The sequence below is a fragment of the Protomyctophum parallelum genome, assembly GCF_964188405.1.
Source record: "Protomyctophum parallelum genome assembly, chromosome: 15".
NCBI classification, from domain to species: domain Eukaryota; kingdom Metazoa; phylum Chordata; class Actinopteri; order Myctophiformes; family Myctophidae; genus Protomyctophum; species Protomyctophum parallelum.
Window position 1 is genome coordinate 32,885,486 of NC_139710.1, and position 21,956 is coordinate 32,907,441.

At 44.2% G+C, this 21,956-nt stretch overlaps 1 protein-coding gene across 1 annotated transcript in view; it reads right to left on the reverse strand.

Annotated features, from left to right (window-relative positions):
* nf2a (NF2, moesin-ezrin-radixin like (MERLIN) tumor suppressor a) overlaps positions 1-21,956 on the reverse strand; it is a 40,424-nt gene that overhangs the window by 8,754 nt on the left and 9,714 nt on the right. The window contains exons 5-12 of the mRNA XM_083784365.1: positions 18,196-18,264; positions 15,672-15,754; positions 11,912-11,987; positions 9,118-9,252; positions 7,568-7,642; positions 6,397-6,510; positions 5,528-5,650; positions 2,886-3,103 (exon numbers count right to left, since the gene is read on the reverse strand). Coding sequence (XP_083640491.1) covers positions 2,886-3,103; positions 5,528-5,650; positions 6,397-6,510; positions 7,568-7,642; positions 9,118-9,252; positions 11,912-11,987; positions 15,672-15,754; positions 18,196-18,264 — 893 coding nt within the window. The remainder of the gene's footprint in view (positions 1-2,885; positions 3,104-5,527; positions 5,651-6,396; positions 6,511-7,567; positions 7,643-9,117; positions 9,253-11,911; positions 11,988-15,671; positions 15,755-18,195; positions 18,265-21,956) is intronic.

The window sequence follows — 21,956 nt, forward strand, 5'->3', positions numbered from 1 at the left end:
CACCTCAAGTGCAGTGCTCAGACAAAAGACCGACATGGAATGATACGGGAACAGTCATTAGAATCTCCCTTGCTGGAATCGGACCATTTAATCCATTCTGGGCGGGAACGCCTTTTGGTGTTTTAACTAAGCATTATGTTATATTTTAGCTATTGAAAATAGCAGATCTACAAGCTCATAGCGCACCACCGAGTGCCGCGCTACGAACTTGTAGATCTGCTATTTTTTTTTAATCGTGAAAATGTGGCGCGAATCTTTCAATATATATTCTTTCAGAGCGAACATTTTTAACTCAAATATTTGCTTCTGGAACAACATATTTTCAGATGGGGGTCGGTGGCCAAATACATATAATGTTTGGGGTCCTTTACATGAAATCGTTTGAAAACCACCGACATAGAAACATGGGTTTTTCAGAAAATATGTCAGGATCTAGAAGGCATTTGTAGAATCAGGTCTGAATGGGTTAACCCATTTTGGGCGGGAACCCATTTTGGTGTTAGCGTCATGTCGTGCTTCAGCTATTGAAAAATAGCAGATCTACAAGCTCATAGCGCGCCACCGAGTGGCGCGCTATGAGCTTGTAGATCTGCTATTTTTGAAAAATCAAAGAATGACTGACGTAGAAGACATTTTTAGAATCTGATCTCAGGTCAGAATAGAAAACTGTCAGGATGTAGAAGACATTTTTAGAATCTGATCTCAGTTCAAAATGCGTTAAAGAACCGCCATTCCTCTGTGCGTTAGAATCTGATCTCAGGTCTGAATGGGTTAAGAGGAGATCACACGTATCGACTACAGAACAGTTGCGTGAGGCGTGGAGGTTTATTTGCACACCAAACTCCCACGCGGGTTGACAGATATTCTACCGCTGAGCCGAGACGGAAGGCCCTTTTAGCAGAGGAGATACTGTACTACGCCTTCTGCTTCATGCATTACCACAATCTGTACTGTAGATTAAATGATAATAATAACTGTTAGGACCAAAATGGAAACAAATCCCCAGGACTGACATTACTTACAATACAAGATTGGTTAAAATATCAATGTATTCACTCAAAATAATGGATTGCAACTAAGTTTGTCTTTGTTTTTTCAACCAAGGTTCATGTTTTTGGTTATTAGAGAAAGTAACAGATAAAAGGGAAACAGACATATTGAGCCTACGACACCCTATAGTATCTAGTAGATCCTGTGATCTTTTGTGGCCAGATGTAATTTCTGGGGTCTAGCAGGACTATATGTAAATAATAACACATTTATTTTGTAAAAAAATAACTTGTTCGAATGCCTAATGCCTATGCCCATTCTGGACGGGAACCCCTTTTGGTGTTTTAACTAAGCATTATGTTATACATATATAGCTATTGAAAAATAGCAGATCTACAAGCTTGTAGCGCGCCACCGAGTGGCGTGCTACGAGCTTGTAGGTCTGCTATTTTTGAAAAATCAGCACAAAAAATGCAGCACAAATCTTTGAATATATATTCTTTCAGAGCGAACGTTTTTTTTATTCCGACGTCAGGCCTAAATTAAATCGCTAAAACGAAAGAAAGCAGCAAACTAAAAATAATTAACACTCATCTTTTACTTTCTCTAACAAACTAAAACAATTAACCCAAAAAAAAGAAAAAAAATAAGTTGTCCTTGAACGAACAAGTCAAATGCTTTGCTCTGGTGACCCCTGGTGGCATCGAGCTACTTTTCAAGGTACAAGAGCCCATCCTATCACTTCTGATCTCACAGGATTGTTATTAGGTAGGGATTAATGTTTATTATTATTGTTATTAGTAGGGATTGGGATTGCTAATCCCCCTGATCGCAGTCAGTCCCGTGAGACACTTGACTGCGATCAGGGGGATTAGCATTTCAAATGTAAGAGGGGGGAAAAATAAAAAAAATAAATGACAGAAACTGAAACTTGGGAAAGTTAATCCATTTAGACCAGAGGACTGATTCTACAAATGCCTTCTAAATCCTGACAGTTGTTCTCAAACTGTTTCATGTCAAGGACCCCCCAAAATTATATGTAATTGGCCGCCGACCCCCATCTGAAAATGTGTTGTTCCAGTGAACCCCCAGAAGCAAAGATTTGAGTTAAAAACGTCCACTGTGAAAGAATATATATTCAAAGATTTACGCCACATTTTCACGATTTTTCAAAAATAGCAGATCTACAAGCTCGTAGCGCGGCACTCGGTGCCGTGCTATGAGCTTGTATAGATCTGCTATTTTTCAATAGATAAATTATAACATAATGCTTAACACACCACAAGGGGTTCCCGCCCAGAATGGATTAAGCACGATTTAAAACGAATTAAAACTAACTAAACTAAAAACATCTAAAACTCTGCGAATGAATGGTGTGTTTGAGTGTGAGACACACGCACATGCCTGCCTGCCCACGCATGTGGATAAAAGTGACAAACGCACACCCACGGCCACGGGCAGGTGTCCAGCTGTCCACCTAATAGTGCAGAGGGGACAACACTGATACTTGGACAAATTGGTACCACGTCCTAAGGTGAGCGTAAACTTTTAGCATTTGTATATATTCCTACATGTCTCTAGTTTATATTTTGGTATGATAACTATTCCAATTCAGTAGCTTAATGCCAGTTATCGGCAGTTATGTGTGACCATACGATTAACATCCTATATGAGGCAACATTTTCAGAAAGTCATTATGCGGCTATAAGTGGATATGGTCGGATTTAGTGTGTTTTTCGTGCAAAACTAATGCTGCTAAATGGTGCATTCCATTCACACACACATGTCTTGCTCAAGGACACTTCGACACAAACTTGCAAGTATAAATCAGGCTTTACCACACACACACACACACACACACACACACACACACACACACACACACTACTACACACCTCCTCTCCGACTCCTCGGCCATCTTGAGGGCCAGCATCTCGGCCTCCAGCATCTTGTGCTCCATCAGCCTGCGCTCCTCCTGGCCGCGGATGGCCGTGACCTTGATGCGCTGCATCTCCGCCTCGGCCTCGGCAGCCTTCTGGGCCAGCAGCACCGCCTCCTCCTCGGCCACCTGGGCCTTCTCCGCCAGCAGGTCGGCCGTCTGCTCCGAGCGCAGCTGGGGGACGGCACAGGACGAAGTGTACGTAGGGACGTTAAGTTGACCCAATAACCCCATTCTGGGCGGCAACCCCTTTTGGTTGCCGCATGCACCTGGAAATGCACCTGTCTATTTTTAAGAAATGCTTCCTAAATATGTGCCCGGCAGACCCCTTAGATCATCCAGTGCTGGTCTCCTAGAGATTCCAGAGACCCCTAAAACAAATAAATATGGAGAAGCTGCCTTTAGCTACTATACACCCCTCTGCTGTGGAACAGCCTGCCAAGGGATCTACGGTTCTCTGAATCTGTGGACATTTTCGAACGAAAGCTTAAAACACACCTTTTTAGCATTGCTTTTACCTCCTAGATCATTACATGTCCTTTTCCTGTTTTTAGTCGCTCCTTTTGTTATTGTTTTTCTTTTTTTTTCTTACTATGTAGTTGATGCTCTCTTGTTGTGTTTTGCTCTTTGTTATATTTTTGCTCTTACTGTAAAGCCCTTTGAACTGCACTCGCTGCCTGAAATGTGCTATATGTGCGATATAAATAAAGATTGATTGATTGATTGATTGATTGGTGTTTTAAGCATTGTTATGCTTTAGCTGTGGGGAAAATAGCAGATCTACATTCTTTCACAGTGAACGTTTTATTAACATATATTTCTGGGGATCCATGACGTGAAAATGTTTGAGAACGACTGACATACAGTATAGAGACTTGAGATTTATCTGAAAACTGTCATGATTTAGAAGACATTTGTGTAGAATCGAGGTCAAGGTCTGACCAGATTCTACAAAATGTCTTCTGAATCATGACAGTTTTCAGCGGTGCTCAAACTATTTCATGTCAAGGACCCCGACAATGAGAAAGGAACAAACACCCGGGACAGAGAGGGGGGGGGGGTCTCACCAGGGGGCCTAGAGGGGACAGAGAGGGGGGGGTCTCACCAGGGGGCCTAGAGGGGACAGAGAGGGGGGTCTCACCAGGGGGCCTAGAGGGGACAGAGAGGGGGGTCTCACCAGGGGGCCTAGAGGGGACAGAGAGGGGGTCTCACCAGGGGGACCAGAGAGGGGGGTCTCACCAGGGGGACCAGAGGGGACAGAGAGGGGGGTCTCACCAGGGGGCCTAGAGGGGACAGAGAGGGGGTCTCACCAGGGGGACCAGAGGGGACAGAGAGGGGGTCTCACCAGGGGGACCAGAGGGGACAGAGAGGGGGTCTCACCAGGGGGACCAGAGGGGACAGAGAGGGGGGTCTCACCAGGGGGACCAGAGGGGACAGAGAGGGGGTCTCACCAGGGGGACCAGAGGGGACAGAGAGGGGGGTCTCACCAGGGGGACCAGAGGGGACAGAGAGGGGGGTCTCACCAGGGGGACCAGAGGGGACAGAGAGGGGGTCTCACCAGGGGGACCAGAGGGGACAGAGAGGGGGGTCTCACCAGGGGGACCAGAGGGGACAGAGAGGGGGGTCTCACCAGGGGGACCAGAGGGGACAGAGAGGGGGTCTCACCAGGGGGACCAGAGGGGACAGAGAGGGGGTCTCACCAGGGGGACCAGAGGGGACAGAGGGGGGGTCTCACCAGGGGGCCTAGAGGGGACAGAGAGGGGGTCTCACCAGAGGGCCTAGAGGGGACAGAGAGGGGGTCTCACCAGGGGGACCAGAGGGGACAGAGAGGGGGGTCTCACCAGGGGGCCTAGAGGGGACAGAGAGGGGGGTCTCACCAGGGGGACCAGAGGGGACAGAGGGGGGTCTCACCAGGGGGACCAGAGGGGACAGAGAGGGGGTCTCACCAGGGGGACCAGAGGGGACAGAGAGGGGGGTCTCACCAGGGGGACCAGAGAGGGGGTCTCACCAGGGGGACCAGAGGGGACAGAGAGGGGGTCTCACCAGGGGGACCAGAGGGGACAGAGGGGGGTCTCACCAGGGGGACCAGAGAGGGGGGTCTCACCAGGGGGACCAGAGGGGACAGAGGGGGGTCTCACCAGGGGGACCAGAGGGGACAGAGAGGGGGGTCTCACCAGAGGGCCTAGAGGGGACAGAGAGGGGGTCTCACCAGGGGGACCAGAGGGGGACAGAGAGGGGGGTCTCACCAGAGGGCCTAGAGGGGACAGAGGGGGGTCTCACCAGGGGGACCAGAGGGGACAGAGGGGGGTCTCACCAGAGGGCCTAGAGGGGACAGAGGGGGGGGTCTCACCAGGGGGACCAGAGGGGACAGAGGGGGGTCTCACCAGAGGGCCTAGAGGGGACAGAGAGGGGGGTCTCACCAGAGGGCCTAGAGGGGACAGAGAGGGGGGGTCTCACCAGAGGGCCTAGAGGGGACAGAGAGGGGGGTCTCACCAGAGGGCCTAGAGGGGACAGAGAGGGGGTCTCACCAGAGGGCCTAGAGGGGACAGAGAGGGGGGTCTCACCAGAGGGCCTAGAGGGGACAGAGGGGGGTCTCACCAGGGCCTCGTTGGCCATGTGGGCATCGTCCTGCAGCAGGACGAACCTCCTCTGCAGATCGTCTCTCGCCCTCTCCGCGTCCTCCCGAAGACGTTTCTCACGCTCCAGACGCTGCCTCTCCACCTGGAGCACAGAGAGAGAGAGAGAAAATAAAACATACTTTCATTACCATATGGGTGGACTAAAACTGCATTGCTTTTATTTTGAAGCCCGTGTATTCTCACACTGCACGCAATCTGCACGTCAACTGTGCACGTGAATTGCGTGTGATTGAGAACCTGTCTTCCTTCCTTCACCCCCCCCCCTCCCCCCCCCCCCCCCTCCCTATATGCGAAAATGTCGGCTTTTTGGATTGATTGGTGACAACAGCGTTGGTGAATGCAAATAGCCGTGAAGCCCAGCTAAGCATGCAGCTCCACAACACGCCAACACGGTATGGCACGGTAATCGCATGATTACCACACTTCCTCGCAGGAGGACAAGTTAAATCCCATTATGCTTTATTGCTTTATTTAACCGGCTCTAACCCGCCTCGCCAATAAAGTTAACTTAAAATATGTGTTGCTGCATCGTAAGGCGGTGTTGCGCCCCGAATGTGCGCTTCTGAAGTTCGGTTGGGGCGATGCACTGTGAGTTTGTGGATCGTCTGTTTATGTTATAATTTAGCTATTGAAAAATAGCAGATCTACAAGCTCATAGCGCGCCCTACGAGCTTGTAGGTCTGCTATTTTTGAAAAAAATCTTAAAAATGTGGCGCAAATCTTTGAATATATATTCTTTCAAAGTGAATGTTTTTAACTCGGGTCTAAATGGGTTAAGTGCAGTACTTAGGTAAATGTACTTAAGTTACTTTCCACCCAGTATGGTACCTGTTTCCGGGCTCTCTCCTCGCGGGCCTGTGTTTTCATCTGCTGCACCTCCAGACAGTCGACACGCCGTCGACGCATGAACAGGTCATGGTTCCCTATGCACAGCTGCAGGATCTGAAGGACACACACACACACACACACACACACACACACACACACACACACACACACACACACACACACACACACACACACACACACACACACACACACACACACACACACACACACACACACACACACACACAATTAGGGATGTGGCCAATGTATCGGCCACATAATCGGCAGGTCTGCTATTTTTGAAAAAATCGTGAAAATGTGGCGCAAATCTTTGAATATATATTCTTCCAGAGCGAACGTTTTTAACTCAAATCTTTGCTTCTGGTTGGGTCCCCATGGAACTACATACCGGTATTTTCAGATGGGAAATCAGCGGCCAATTACATATAATTTTTGGGATCCTTGACATGAAATATTGAGCACCATTGATACAGAAACATGAGGTATTTCAGAAAAATGTCATGATTTAGAAGACATCTTTTAAAATTGACGTCTAAAGCATGGGTTTTCAACAGGTGGTCCGTGGACCACTGGTGGTCCGTGGAGGTATTGCATGTGGTCCCTGACCATTCATTTAGTAATGTAGGATTTGTTGATTTTTTTAAATGTTTCCACTAGTTGAGAAACCGTGAAGTGAATGACCTGGTGACCTGTGATGAGTCCATCCATGTAGTCATTTACTGACAAGAGGTCAAGAAAGAGGTCAAGAAATTCAACAGAAAAAGGGAGTTAGATTCTCAAGAAGGGGGAAGTGCACCGGATTGTCTGGTTGAGTCATTCATTATTATTAGGACATTTTACCAGTAGTAGTCAACGGTTGAGAAACAGTGGGATGTACAGTATACACATGGGATGCATAGCAAGTGTTAACTTACAAAAGCACTAATCTTAGCCCATATCCCCACCCAACACAATAGTGGTCCCCAGGTTGATTCTAAGCCATGGTGGTGGTCCCTCGTTCACAATCAGTTGAAAACCCCTGGTCTAAAGGCCTAAATGCGTTAAAAGATGTAAGTGATCTGCATGTTCTGAGGGAGGGGGTCAGGGCATTGCGTTGCAGAAGGAGACTTTTTACCCATGTTTGTTTGTTGTGAAAGTGGGCGCTACTCACCAGCTTGTTGACCCTCAGCCTCGTGGAGTTGAACTTGAAAACGTTTGTTTTCTTGTCCAGAGGTTTGATGGCAAACTAGAGATGACGAGACGAGAAGAATGAACCGTCATGACAAAGGTTTGCTCACAATCACAAAACATATTACATTTAAAATGAACTAAATTGAACATCCAATGAATGTACATCTCGTTCTTCTCGTTGCCAAACATGAGTTGTCAACTGCTACATATCTATGATTTTGGCACATTTTTAAAGAAGATGAGTTGTTTGAGAGGTTTCAAGCCAGCATTTACATAAAAAAATAAATCACACCCGTGTGAAGTGAGGGGCGCTCTTATCAATCAGACATCCTCATGCCGGCCAATCACAATTTGCGTCCTCACTTTTCCGTCTTCGCTTTTCTGCCCTCACTTTTAGCTTCAATATGTACTTTGCTCAGCCAATCAAAGCATTGCTATATGGGGTGATCAGCCAATCACAAGCCAATGTTTGTGTTCACCCAAACCTGGAAAGCTGGGCATAGGAGGGGCTAGCACCCCTCAAAGACTGTCTCAGAGTTTTCAGTAAGATGCTTTGTCTGCTGAATTATATGTGTTGATGTATAATGATGATGTACAGCACCAGATTGGGAACGCCTGCTCTAATAGACTGATAGCCTCTTGCAAAGCCACGCCATAAAAAACATTCTGCAAGATTAAAACTAAAACACCAACAATCCTCCGTGTCTCGCTGTAGCCTCCAGATTAGGAATGGAGCTCGTTATTTCTTTTATTGATAACGAGCAACTTATCGATCAGGCTTATCGAGCCGGGTTCTTATTGAGCTCCACTATCGAGCATTTTATATTATTTTGTGGAAAGACGGGAGACGATCAATAAACAGAACCAGTATCTTTTAATAGGGCCTTCAAATACACAACAGACGGAAGGCAATTGACCTTTTTACCAATAAAATAATATTAAAAAGAAACTGTTAACTGGTTAATAATTATGTGTACCATCACTTTAAAAGCGCTGGTTAGCAGGCATCAATACACTTTTAGACAGACATGTTTGTGCCAGCATGGATGATTACATTTATTTCTTGATCGCCTCTTGTCTTGATTGTTTAACCCCTTTTGGGGTGGGAACCCCTTTTGGTGTTAGCATTATGTTATGCTTTAGCTATTGAAAAATAGCAGATCTACAAGCTCTTAGCGCGCCACTATGAGCTTGTAGATCTGCTATTTTTGAAAAATCGAAGAGCGACTGACATAGAAACATAGGCTTTTTCAGAAAACTGTCACGATGTAGAAGACATTTATAGATCTGATATCAGGTCAAAATGGGTTAAAAGCGCTGTGTTAGCAGGCATCAATACACTTTTAGACAGACATGTTTGTGCCAGCATGGATGATTACATTTATTTCGCCTCTTGTCTTGATTGTTTAAACATGCCATCATGGGCCGCTGTGCTGGATAACAGGCTCAATAAGCCTAAAGCTTATTGATAACGGGTACTCAATAAGCTTGTTTATCGGATCCCTACTCCAGATGGTCTGCTGGGCTCACCTCCTTGTCGCTGTAGGAGATGTTACGGATCTCGTTCCAGGGGAAGGAGCACTTGGGCGTCAGCTTGTTGTCAGGCTCGTAGATGTGCAGACCCAGGGCGTCCACGCCCAGGAGGAGGTCGGTTCCCTTTTTGTTCTAGAAAAACAACAGCCAAGAAACCGTGGTTAACAAGACGGGACAAGACGGGCACAATCAACTAGACCCCGGGTTAACACCAATGTAATTTGTCATACAATGAATAGCATATTATATATACATTATAGCACAACGTGTTTCGCCGTGAGCTTCATAGCACCTGCTGAAACCGAGCGCTTGAGCGCTGTTCATGCAGCCTGAACTGAGACAAGCTGGAGAGCTCACGGCGAAACGCAACGTGCTAATAAATAAGTTGATGATGCAGTAAATTGTCCGTCTCTATTCCAACAAATTTTATATATAACACACAAATCATTTGTGATACTCAACGTGCTACAAGCAGAAATATTTAAAAAGAAACAACTAAAACATTCTGTGTTAAACAGCAGTTTAGGAAAGGTTCATTTCTCTTTTGAAATTGGCCAAAATAGGGATAAATTAATTGCATTTTTATAGCGCTTTTCCAAGTGCTCAAAGCGCTTTACAATGGTTCATTCATTCATACATTGGGAGGTGAAGCGGCGAACAGTCGACGCCAGCGTCCCCACATTCACACACCAATGGTGGAAAACTCACACCGACCAACTCAATTGGAGGCAATGTAGGGTTCAGTGTCTTGCCCAAGGACACTATGACATGTGGACAGGAGGAGCCGGGATTCGAACCACCGACCCAGGGATCATTGACGACCTGCTCTACCTCCTGAGCCACAGTCGCCTAGGGATACCAGGTTGAACTGCCCACAGAGTGAGACGACACTCATTTACACTTGAATTAGGCAGAGGCAGACCAGCTGTTTGGGGGGCGTGCTACAAGCTTGTACTGTAGGTGTCGAACTATATATGGATGTGCGAGGATGTGTTATCAGAAGTGTGGTAAAATATATTATAGGTCAACATTATTGATCAACTATTTCACACTGGTAAACTGAAGGGACTGAAATGGGTCTCCCTGACCAGCACATTCCATTGAAGCAGCCACCTGGAAAAGGGGGTTGCTATCTAATCTTGACGTGGGAACAAAGACATTTATGACATGCCACAGGAAAGACCACTGAAACCAAGTCACTGAGCAGATGCATGTATAGGGAGAAGCTATAATCTGGTAGATTATTCCTTTCATTGAGTAAAATGTGTTCTAAATGTAACCAATATTATACTGGGTTAGTAAAGCCTAGATAATATAAGAATGTAATGATCTTACAGTTAATCTAGACATTTTGATCTAGAGCTAAGCAACAGCTCACGTGACAGGAAGTGATGGGGTTGTTGCAAAGGAGCTGATGTCACAATCCACAGGCAAAAAGTGTCTGTGGCTTCTCATTGGCCAAAGACAGGGGCAGAAAACTGACCCTGCGATCTGATTGGTTGCAAAAGCAAACCACTTCTTTAAGTGTACTGTCTGGTCCAGAGTTTAGTTAGATTCAACCACCAAACCACCGTGTAAAGAGACCAGCAGAGGCCAGCGGTAAATATAAAGATATGATATGTGCATTATTCCATAAACTATGTTATTAATGTGTAATATGATAATTAGGTTGTAACCAAGTGTTTATTGTGTTTCTTGTCTCCAATCAATAATCTTGAAACGGCAGATTTAAAACCACACAAACCAGTGGCACACAACCACAAACTAGTGTTTAGTGGGTGGAACACCACGCACACGTGGAACTACACACATATTAGAAAGTAAGCATAGCGGAACCATTAAACAAGTGGAATACCGCACATTATGCACATTTACTTAATACCACATGAAGTGGGATACTAGGAATATGTTTCAATAACCACACTTCTCCAGATGAGAGCAGGTTAGGCATTAGACTTTAAGGGCGTGCTGAGGCACAGATCCAAGGTACTATTTGTCAGTCTGCATTGGGGAAGTTTGAGCAAACGTGTGTATGTTGTTATATGTGTTTTATGTTTAAGGAATGAACTAATAAAAACCCTATAAAAAAGCATGTTTGATTCGTAAAATAAGGAAATTATTGAAGCATTACATAAATCAATTGTGCGCATTAAACGTAGCTTATCTGCTGTATTTCTTGGGAATTCGAATCCCGGCAAATCTCACCGAAAACCGAACAGTAGGTCTGCTATTTTTTTAAAGTAGTTATAATGTGGCGCAAATCTTTGAATATATATTTCAGAGCGAACATTTTTAACTAAAATATTTGCTTCTGGGGGGTCCCTTGAACTACATATTTTGAGATGGGGGTCCGTGGCCCAATACAGATAATTCTGGGGGTCCTTGACATGAAAAAGGTTGAGCACCACTGACATAGAAACATGGGTTTTTCAGAAAAATGTAAATTCCAAAATGGGTTAAAACACTCACTGACTCACTGGCCAGAGGGGGTGATGTTCAATAATTCCCTATTCACGCAAAAGGTGCCTCTGTAAATGTTGGCGATCCAAATCATGTTATGAATTCTATTAATGCACTCATCCGAGGTGAACTTTTGTGTGGAACACAGTGGGATTACCATGTCCATTACGTGACAGAAGGAACATGCCTCTCTATCGTACATGTGCTTAGCGTGACAAAAGGAACACGCCTCTGTATCGTACATGTGCTTAGCGTGACAAAAGGAACATGCCTCTGTATCGTATATGGGCTTAGCGTGTAACAGATAACAGTGGAGAAACCCTCAGCTTACCCTGATGAAAAAGTAATTGACACCATACATGTCCAGGTCCTGGGCTATTTTTAAATACTCCATCTCTGCTTCATCCCTGAGAGGAGACAGAATGAAAGAGAGAGAGATGGGTGATGGGAGGGGAGGAGAGGAGAGGAGAGAGAATGAAAGAGAGAGAGATGGGTGATGGGAGGGGAGGGGAGGAGAGGAGACAGAATGAAAGAGAGAGAGATGGGTGATGGGAGTGCAAAGAGGGGTGGGGGTAACAGGGTGGTGGAGGGGGGGGGGAGCAAAGACAGGCAGATGGGAGAGTGGAGTGGAGCGAGGAGGGGAGAGGTGGAGAGGAGAGGAGGGGAGGGGAGGGGAGGGGAGAGGAGAGGAGAGGAGAGGAGAGGAGAGGAGAGGAGAGGAGAGGAGAGGAGAGGAGAGGAGAGGAGAGGAGAGGAGAGGAGAGGAGAGGAGAGGAGAGGAGAGGAGAGGAGAGGAGAGGAGAGGAGAGGAGAGGAGAGGAGAGGAGAGGAGAGGAGAGGAGAGGAGAGGAGAGGAGAGGAGAGGAGAGGAGAGTCATCACAGCATATTTCATGACATCTCGTGTGACATCTGTCATGTGGTGTCATGAACAAAAGCGCCCCGGCACCACAGGGGGGCAAAAATATTAGTTATGAGTTTCTCTTTTTTGCACGCACGCACGCACGCACGCACGCACTCACTCACCCACGCCCGCACGACTCTCCTAACAAGAAGGGGTCATGCACTATGAGAGATAAGACTAATTTAATTCTACACCCATAACGCTGCAACAACAGTGAAAACTAAATGCACACATCCTCCATTCCCCCTCCCCTCCCTGTCACAGCCTCACAGGAGCCTGCAGGCTGTCAAGAGCTGGAGTTTTAGGGTCGTCCCAGGATTAACACAGCACAGCATTAGCATAATTCTTATGGCAGAAAACTTGATGGCTCGAAATCTATCCAATTAAATTGTTTAAAAACACGGAGGAGCATTACGCTGCACAACGGCCTGTTAGCGAGGGTGGGACAGTGAGCCTCGAGGGGTTTGAAAAGCTCTGCACAATTTTATGCTTTGGAACTGTAAGCGTCGCAGTCCCGCAATCCCAATGCAATCGACACTCGATTGCGACGGTAGGTCTCATTTACTATGAAAAACCTGCATCCAGTGTTGTTTTCGTCGACTAAAACTAAGACGAAAAATGTAAATGGAAACTAAGCTATGATGACTAAAACCAAGACTAAATATACTGACAATTTTGTCAACAAATACAAACTAGACTAAAATGTTAGGAGGGGACTAGTGGACAAGAGATCCACTATAAGTCATTTTACACTTGGTCGCGCTGTGACACGTTGTGAGCTTGTAGATCGGCTATTTTCAGCAAGTGTAAAATCAGTCATTATGACGGCATCAAGGCGCGCCAAAAATAAATTTTAGTCGACTAAATCACCTGTAGATTTAGTCGACTAAAATCTTATAACATTTAGTCGACTACAACTTGACTAAACACTAAAACATTCCAGGTGACTAAAATGTGACTAAAACTAAATGCAAGCTATTCAAGAGACTAAAACTAAAATCTAAATGTGCTGCCAAAAACACTGCCTGCATCCCCCGTCCGTCCGTCACTCATGCCTCCATATATGGTCACGCCTCGTGACATCACATCTCCATATGGTCACGCCTTGTGACATCACATCTCCATATATGGTCACACCTCGTGACACGCCACGCCACCATATAAAGCGCCAGCGCTCACCCAGCAGTCTGCCGTGTTTTAACCTCGCCCCTTTAGGGATACCTAAATGAATAACATAAGTTGAGCCTTTGCATACGCCTGTAAGGTCGTCGAGGCTAGGGCAAGTGCTACGGGCTAAGACCTTAGAGTATATATGAATAGAGACGGAACCCGGAGGAAACCCTGGGGCGAAATGGACATAGTGGCCGGATTTGTCATTACAGTTCGAGCCCGTTGACTATCATTACGCATGTTCATGTTATTGGGACCATGACACATGAACGAATGTTTCATACGTGAACGTGTGCAATGACATGAGTCAACGACCAGCGCGTTCATGTGTTTGGGTCCAATCCATCCCAGAATGCACTCTGTTCCTTCCCGGAAGGAGGAGTGAAATCACCTCATGCGCTTTTGAGCAACTTAATGCAAGTGGATGGAAGGAGAAATCCGATGCCATCTCTATTCATATATACTCTAAGGCTAAGATGGAGTCTGAAGAGGTGAGTTTTCAGACTACGATGAGTCTGCAGTTCTTCTGATTGCAGTGGGAAGTGCACTCCAAAGTTTTGGAGCCAGAGGGGAGAAGAGTCGTCTGGGATGTGCAAGTCTGCACAAACCAAGTTTTTCACCCACCTTATTACTTGTAATGTGATGTGACGATAAAGATTGATTCTGATTCTGTGTGGGGTGCTGTTATATTGAAGGTGTTATATTAGATTAGATATGGGGTCGCCATACCTTTGGTTGCTTTGAAAGAGCCAGCATCGGTGTTTTGTACTCTGTGCGGGCAGCGACCGGGAACTTCTAGTCATTTTTACTAGTTGACTAGTTGCCTAGTTTACTAGTCGACTAGTTGTTTAACTAACTATTATGTAAAAAATATATATATATATTTGTACATTTTAAAACTGTGTACATTGGTGACTATAAATATAATCTACCTGATCTACAGACCTACATAATCAGGGAAAAAATAATACAATAATAAAAATATATATATTGTTTTTTTCTTATCAACTAGTCAACCATACGTAGTACCAACAAGGTCGACTAGTGGATTAACTGGATTTACTTTAATCTTTAATACTTTAATCGACTAGTTGCTTAATGCCCTACCGGGAACCATGTAATGCATTCTCTCAGACTACCCTTTTCAGGTTCTATAAATCAGTGGTTCCCAAACCTTTTCACGTCAAGGACCCCCAAATTTACACCAATTAGCCCGCGGGACCCCCAGTTGAAAATATATGCCATGGACCCCAATAAGAGAAGACTTTTATGGCTCTAGCTCTAGCATTTTCAACCCGTTTAATTTCAAGGACCCCCCAGTTTGACATGCATTAGTCGACAGACCCCCATTTAATGGCATTTCTATCTCTGGGACCCCCATATTATATTGTAAAATCAATGCTAATTTAACTCTGAGAGTGTACAAATGGAAACAAATAAGGGTACATTTGGTTCCATTTGTACACTCTCTGAGTTACAGACCCATAAGGATCCATTTGGATCTTAACTATCATCTAGCTGGGGACCCCCTGGAACTCCCTCAAGGACCCCTGGGGGTCCCCGGACCCCACTTCGGGAACCACTGCTATAAATCAGGGCATTCCTGAAAAAATAAACTTATACTTAAAACTAAAACTACTGAAATTAAACACCAAACTGAAATGAATATGTCAAAAACGACAGCATCTCTGTTGTAAAAAGCAGTGCAAATATACCAGTCTGGAGCTGAGGGAAAACACTCGGATCGTGTTTGTGTCAGTCAGATAAGATTACCCAGATAGCGGAGAAGTGTCACAGTCACACGTACAGCTAGCCTGAAACGTCAACACACAAAAAAAGACGATGAAAGATGATGAAAACAACTTGAACGTCGGAATGTCATTTGTCAACTGTGTACAGTTTCCCCTCAACCGTTGCCCCTGAAACTACATATTTTCGATTCTTTGTCCACGTCTCTGACAAGTGCTGCAGGGCTCTGGATTCGAGTGAATGGATGGATGCTCATTCCATCTGTTTTACCTGCTTCGACCCCGGTGCTCGGCGTAGCATGCTGTGATCCGCTCCTCCCACATCTCTGCAGTCATCTGGTACAAGTTAATCACCTGGAATGAAGAGGTCAACACACACACAGACACAAAATACACACAGATATTCTGACTGTGAATACAGTCCTTAAAGCAGAGGTGTCGAACTGAACTTGGGGCGAGGGCCGCATTGGTCAAAAGGTCACTTGATGGGGGCCACAACCAGTTGCGGTCGATATCTCAGTCAGTCACTGCTAGAATATAATATATAATATATATTATATATAATATATATATTATATATTATATATTATATATTATATATTATATATTATATATTATATATTATATATTATATATTATATATTATATATTATATATTATATATTCTACTGTAATTAATAAACAATGCAATAAGGATCACCAACAAAACATTTGAAAGTAAAACATTTCAATTTGAAGTAAAGACATTACTTGTCTACCTTGTTTACCTACATCTGCTAATATGCAAAATATCTGCAGTTTCTGTTCAGTCATGTGTGGCTTTTGTTCTTATGTTTCAGGTGTTGATCACCTGAGAGCTATTACCATGTCAGCACAATATCTGCAGTTTCTGTTCAGTAATGTGTGGCTTTTGTTATGTGTCAGCTGTTGATCACTTGTCAGCAAACATTTACTTCATGCATGCATATTGCATAATCAATTAAAAAGTAAGGGAAAAAACCCAAACAGAAAAAGTTCAGCTCAAAAAATACAAATAATTGTTTTACTTCTTGCCTGACACCTGGGTTCTTTTTGCTTTAACCAACTTGTCAACATCAGGGACCAGCTTCTGAGTAGTTGAAACTTTCATAATGTCATTTAGATGTCTGTTTGTCAACTGTGAGCGCAGTTTGGATTTATTGATATTCATCACAGAGAAAGCCTGCTCACAGAGATATGTTGTGCCAAACATACTGAGGATCTTTGAGGCAAACATTTGAAATGCAGGACCGTTAAAGGGACACGCTTTAGAACACTTTCCTGGGGGTCTTTATGTATGTAATATATGGTTTTAGATATTTTAGATTGTAGCAGTGAGCCGGGTGTCTCTGATGTCATGGACACTGGGCTCTACTTACTTCCTGGACTACATGTTGTCTCAGTAAGACAGATCTCCCCCTATCCACAAGGAGGAGCAGTGCACCAAAGAATGATGGGAATTGTAGTCCAGGAAGGTAGTGAGACCAGTGTCCATGACATCAGAGACACTGTGCTCACTGCTACAAACTAAAATATCTAAAACGACATATTACATACATAAAGACCCCCAGGAAAGTGTTCTAAAGCTTCTAAACATAATATGTTTTTGCAAAAAGGGTGAATTGTCCCTTTAACAGTGCAATAGTATATAGTATATAAATATAATCCCCTGTGGTCCCCCCCCCCCCCTCTACTGATGATGAATTTGCACATGAACTTCAAACTCTGTCCATGTATTTTACTACTTTTAACGGTGCATTATAATGCTTATTAATGGATGGAGATGACTTGACTGGACTATGACAGTTTTATGCCCATCAGTGTTTTTTTCTTTTTTCTTTCTTTTGTCCTTTTTGTCTGTTGATACTGCTGTGTTATGGACGCACTAAACGGAATGTCGTATGTCTCATTCAGTCAATATGAAACTGTTGGCTACAACAGAGGCATTCCCGGTCCATCCCAGAATAACGACAGGTATAAAATAAATATGAAACTGTTGGCTACAACCGAGGCATTCCCGGTCCATCCCAGAATAACGACAGGTATGACATAAATATGAAACTGTTGGCTACAACCGAGGCATTCCCGGTCCATCCCAGAATAACGGCAGGTATGAAATAAATATGAAACTGTTGGCTACAACCGAGGCATTCCCGGTCCATCCCAGAATAACGACAGGTATGAAATCAATATGAAACTGTTGGCTACAACCGAGGCATTCCCGGGAACATCCCAGAATAACGACAGGTATGAAATCAATATGAAACTGTTGGCTACAACCGAGGCATTCCCGGGAACATCCCAGAATAACGACAGGTATGAAATAAATATGAAACTGTTGGCTACAACCGAGGCATTCCCGGTCCATCCCAGAATAACGGCAGGTATGAAATCAATATGAAACTGTTGGCTACAACCGAGGCATTCCCGGGAACATCCCAGAATAACGACAGGTATGAAATCAATATGAAACTGTTGGCTACAACCGAGGCATTCCCGGGAACATCCCAGAATAACGACAGGTATGAAATCAATATGAAACTGTTGGCTACAACCGAGGCATTCCCGGGAACAGCCCAGAATAACGACAGGTATGAAATCAATATGAAACTGTTGGCTACAACCGAGGCATTCCCGGGAACATCCCAGAATAACGACAGGTATGAAATTAATATGAAACTGTTGGCTACAACCGAGGCATTCCCGGTCCATCCCAGAATAACGACAGGTACAGTATGGCCTGAGGCAGGGATGATAAGAAACGCCACGCCACTCACCCTCTTGGGCAGCAGCTCCTCCTGAGACAGGAATCCAGGCTTGTGAACGTTGGGATCGTAGTCCCCGTACTGGAAGAGGAAGAAACGAGAGAGAGCCAGACACACATTAGGAAAACAAATTACCATCATCCTCTACTAAACACTGGCACAGTTATCCCATTTAGGCACTGGCCTTCTAAATCATGACAGTTTCCTGAAAACCCTAATGTTTCTATGTCAGTGGTTCAAAGGACCCCTAAAATTATATGTAATTGGCCGCCGACCCCATTTGAAAATATGTTGTTCCAGGGACCCCCCTCTCAGAAGCAAAGATTTGAGTTAAAAACTTTGGCTCTGAAAGAATATATATATTCAAAGATTTGTGCCGCATTTTCACGATTTAAAAAAAATAGCAGACCTACAAGGTCGTACTAGTGCGCCACTCGGTGGCACGCTATGAGCTTGTAGATCTGCTATTTTCCAATAGCTAAATTATAACATGTTTAAAATACCAAAAGGGGTTCCCGCCCAAACTGGGTTATATACTGTAGGCAGGCCTCTGCATCTTTTTCTAGGGAGTTCGTGCACCAATAGAGGTCCAAGGTGTTATTTTGTGCAAAAGTGCATTATTGACTATTTCCCCTAATATAAGCCCTGAAAAGGGGGTTGGGTTGTTGTGCTAATTCGCTTATTTCCATTAAAATAAGTAGTAAAGTGTGCCGCTTGGGATACTATTTACATTATGAAGAGAGGATATATACAATCTTTGAGCGATGGAAATAAGCGAATTAGCACAACACCCCATAGCCCCATTCAATTAAATTCAATTAATTGAGGGCTTATGGTAGGGTAAATAGCCAATAATTTTGCACAAAATAACACCTTGGACCTCTTTGGTGGGGACGTAACAACTACAAATAACATCTGGACCTCTTTGGTGGGGACGTAACAACAACATTTTTAACATTAGAGCTGATATTATGAATGGTGCTGCTGCTAGCGCAAACCTTCAAACAGCAGCTAATGGTCCCAGGGTAGATCTCTCCAGGGGGAGCCTATTATCGTTCTGCGCAATTGATGAAGACGAACTCCGCAAAACCATATCACAAATGACATCATCCTCCTGTTCATTGGACACAATTCCCACCACCTTTCTCAAAGAGGTCTTAGTGTGATTGGAGATATCCTAAATTTTTTAAACAGCTCGCTACAATCAGGCGTCTTCCCAGACTCACTGAAGACTGCTATAGTTAAGCCCCTTCTCAAGAAACACAATCTTGATCCCTCTGTTTTGGGTAACTATCGACCCATTTCAAATCTACCCTTTCTGGGCAAGGTTTTAGAAAAATGCATCTTTCATCAATTGGATGTGTTTCTACAGAACAATAATGTGCACAACAAATTCCAATCTGGCTTTAGGAAAGGTCACAGTACAGAAACAGCACTTGTAAAAGTAATGAATGATCTTAGGGTGTCTGCTGACAAGAAACATGTATCCGTTCTCTTACTTCTAGATCTAACGGCCGCATTTGACACGATTGATCATTCAATTTTAATACAGCGTCTGGAGCACTGGATAGGCCTGTCTGGTACGGCCCTGTCCTGGTTTTCCTCCTACCTATCAAATAGAAGTTACTTTGTCAATCTAGCCGAGTTTGACTCAGACAAACACGACATCAGTTCTGGTATTCCACAGGGCTCGATTCTTGGCCCTCTGCTTTTCTCCTTGTACATACTGCCATTGGGCGAACTCATTGCCAATCACGGAGTTAATTTTCATTTCTATGCTGATGATACCCAACTATATATTTCTGTGGCTCCAGATGATCCCTGTGCTTTAGACCCGCTGGTTACCTGTCTGTCTAGCATCAAATGTTGGATGAATGAGAACTTTCTCAAGCTAAATGAGGATAAGACAGAAGTTCTTATAATCGGTTCTAGTGAACAGAAAGAATCAATATTAAGCAGACTTGGCAACCTGACTGTAGAAAGTAACAGTACAGTAAAGAACCTGGGGGTTATTATTGATTCTGAATTTAATTTTAATTCACACATTAATCATGTTACCAAGATTGCCTTTTTTCACCTTAGAAATATTGCACAAATCAGAGCCTATGTGTCCTTGGCCTTTGTTTTTTCTCGGCTTGATTACTGCAATGCACTTTTTTCAGGACTGCCTAAGAAAACAACTGACAGATTACAACTTGTCCAAAATGCAGCAGCCAGAGTTTTAACTAGAACTAAGATGAGAGAACATATTACTCCAGTTTTGGCATCACTGCACTGGCTTCCGGTTGTTTTTAGGATTGATTTTAAAATTATTTTACTTGTCTATAAAGCTCTCAATGGTCTCGCACCTTCCTACCTACATGACTGCCTGCCTAAATATGTCCCAAACCGCCCCCTAAGGTCTTCCACTGCCGGCCTGCTCGCTTTGCCTAAAAAAATGGCAACTAAAAAATACGGGGAAGCAGCTTTTTGCTTCTACGGGCCGTCGGCATGGAACAAGCTCCCACTGTACCTTCGTCAGGCAGCCTCTGTAGACATTTTTAAAGCTCAGCTCAAGACCCACTTCTACAACATTGCTTTTAATTGATCTTTAATTTATTTTTATTTTTTATTTTTTTTGTTATTCATGTCCTCACTGTATTGCATTACTGCTTGTTTTTTGTCGTTGCCTTGCTTTTCTTTTATTCTCCATTGTTCTGTAAAGCACTTTGAGCTGCATTTCATGTCATGAAAGGTGCTATACAAATAAAGTTTTATTATTATTATTATTATTACAAATAACACCTGGACCTCTTTGGTGGGGACGTAACAACTACAAATAACACCTGGACCTCTTTGGTGGGGACGTAACAACTACAAATAACACCTGGACCTCTTTGGTGGGGATGTAACAACTACAAATAACACCTGGACCTCTTTGGTGGGGACGTAACAACTACAAATAACACCTGGACCTCTTTGGTGGGGATGTAACAACTACAAATAACACCTGGACCTCTTTGGTGGGGACGTAACGACTACAAATAACACCCTGGACCTCTTTGGTGGTGACGTAACAACTACAAATAACACCTGGACCTCTTTGGTGGTGACGTAACAACTACAAATAACACCTGGACCTCTTTGGTGGGGACGTAACAACTACAAATAACACCTGGACCTCTTTGGTGGGGACGTAACAACTACAAATAACACCTGGACCTCTTTGGTGGGGACGTAACAACTACAAATAGAGGTAGGAAAGCCTTCTAGCATGGAATTCTCCTTAAACCCATTTTGGGCGGGAACCCCTTTTGGTGTTAGCATTACATTGTGCTTTAGCTATTTAAAAATAGCAGATCTACAAGCTCAATAGCAGATCTACGAGCTTGTAGGTCTGTTATTTTTGAAAAATTGAAGAACCACTGACATAGAAACATAGCTTTTTCAGAAAACTGTCAGGATGTAGAAGACATTTTTAGAATCTGATCTAAGGTCAGAATGGGAACATGTTTGTACCCCCAGCTATGGGACGTTGTGCTCTAGGTACCCCCCCCCCCCCTTTACACCTATATGAAGCAGCTAGCTATGGGATCTTTACACACGGCCCCATAAACCTATGTTCAAAGTAGGATTTTCAACGGCTTAAAACTCTGGAAATATGAACGCTGTAATGCTGAAAAAATAATGGAGCTTGATATGAACAGGGTTGAAAACCACTGCACTGTGCCAACGCAGGCCCCGTCTCCCGCCAGTTCATTATCCCATTCTGACCTGAGATCAGATTCTACAAA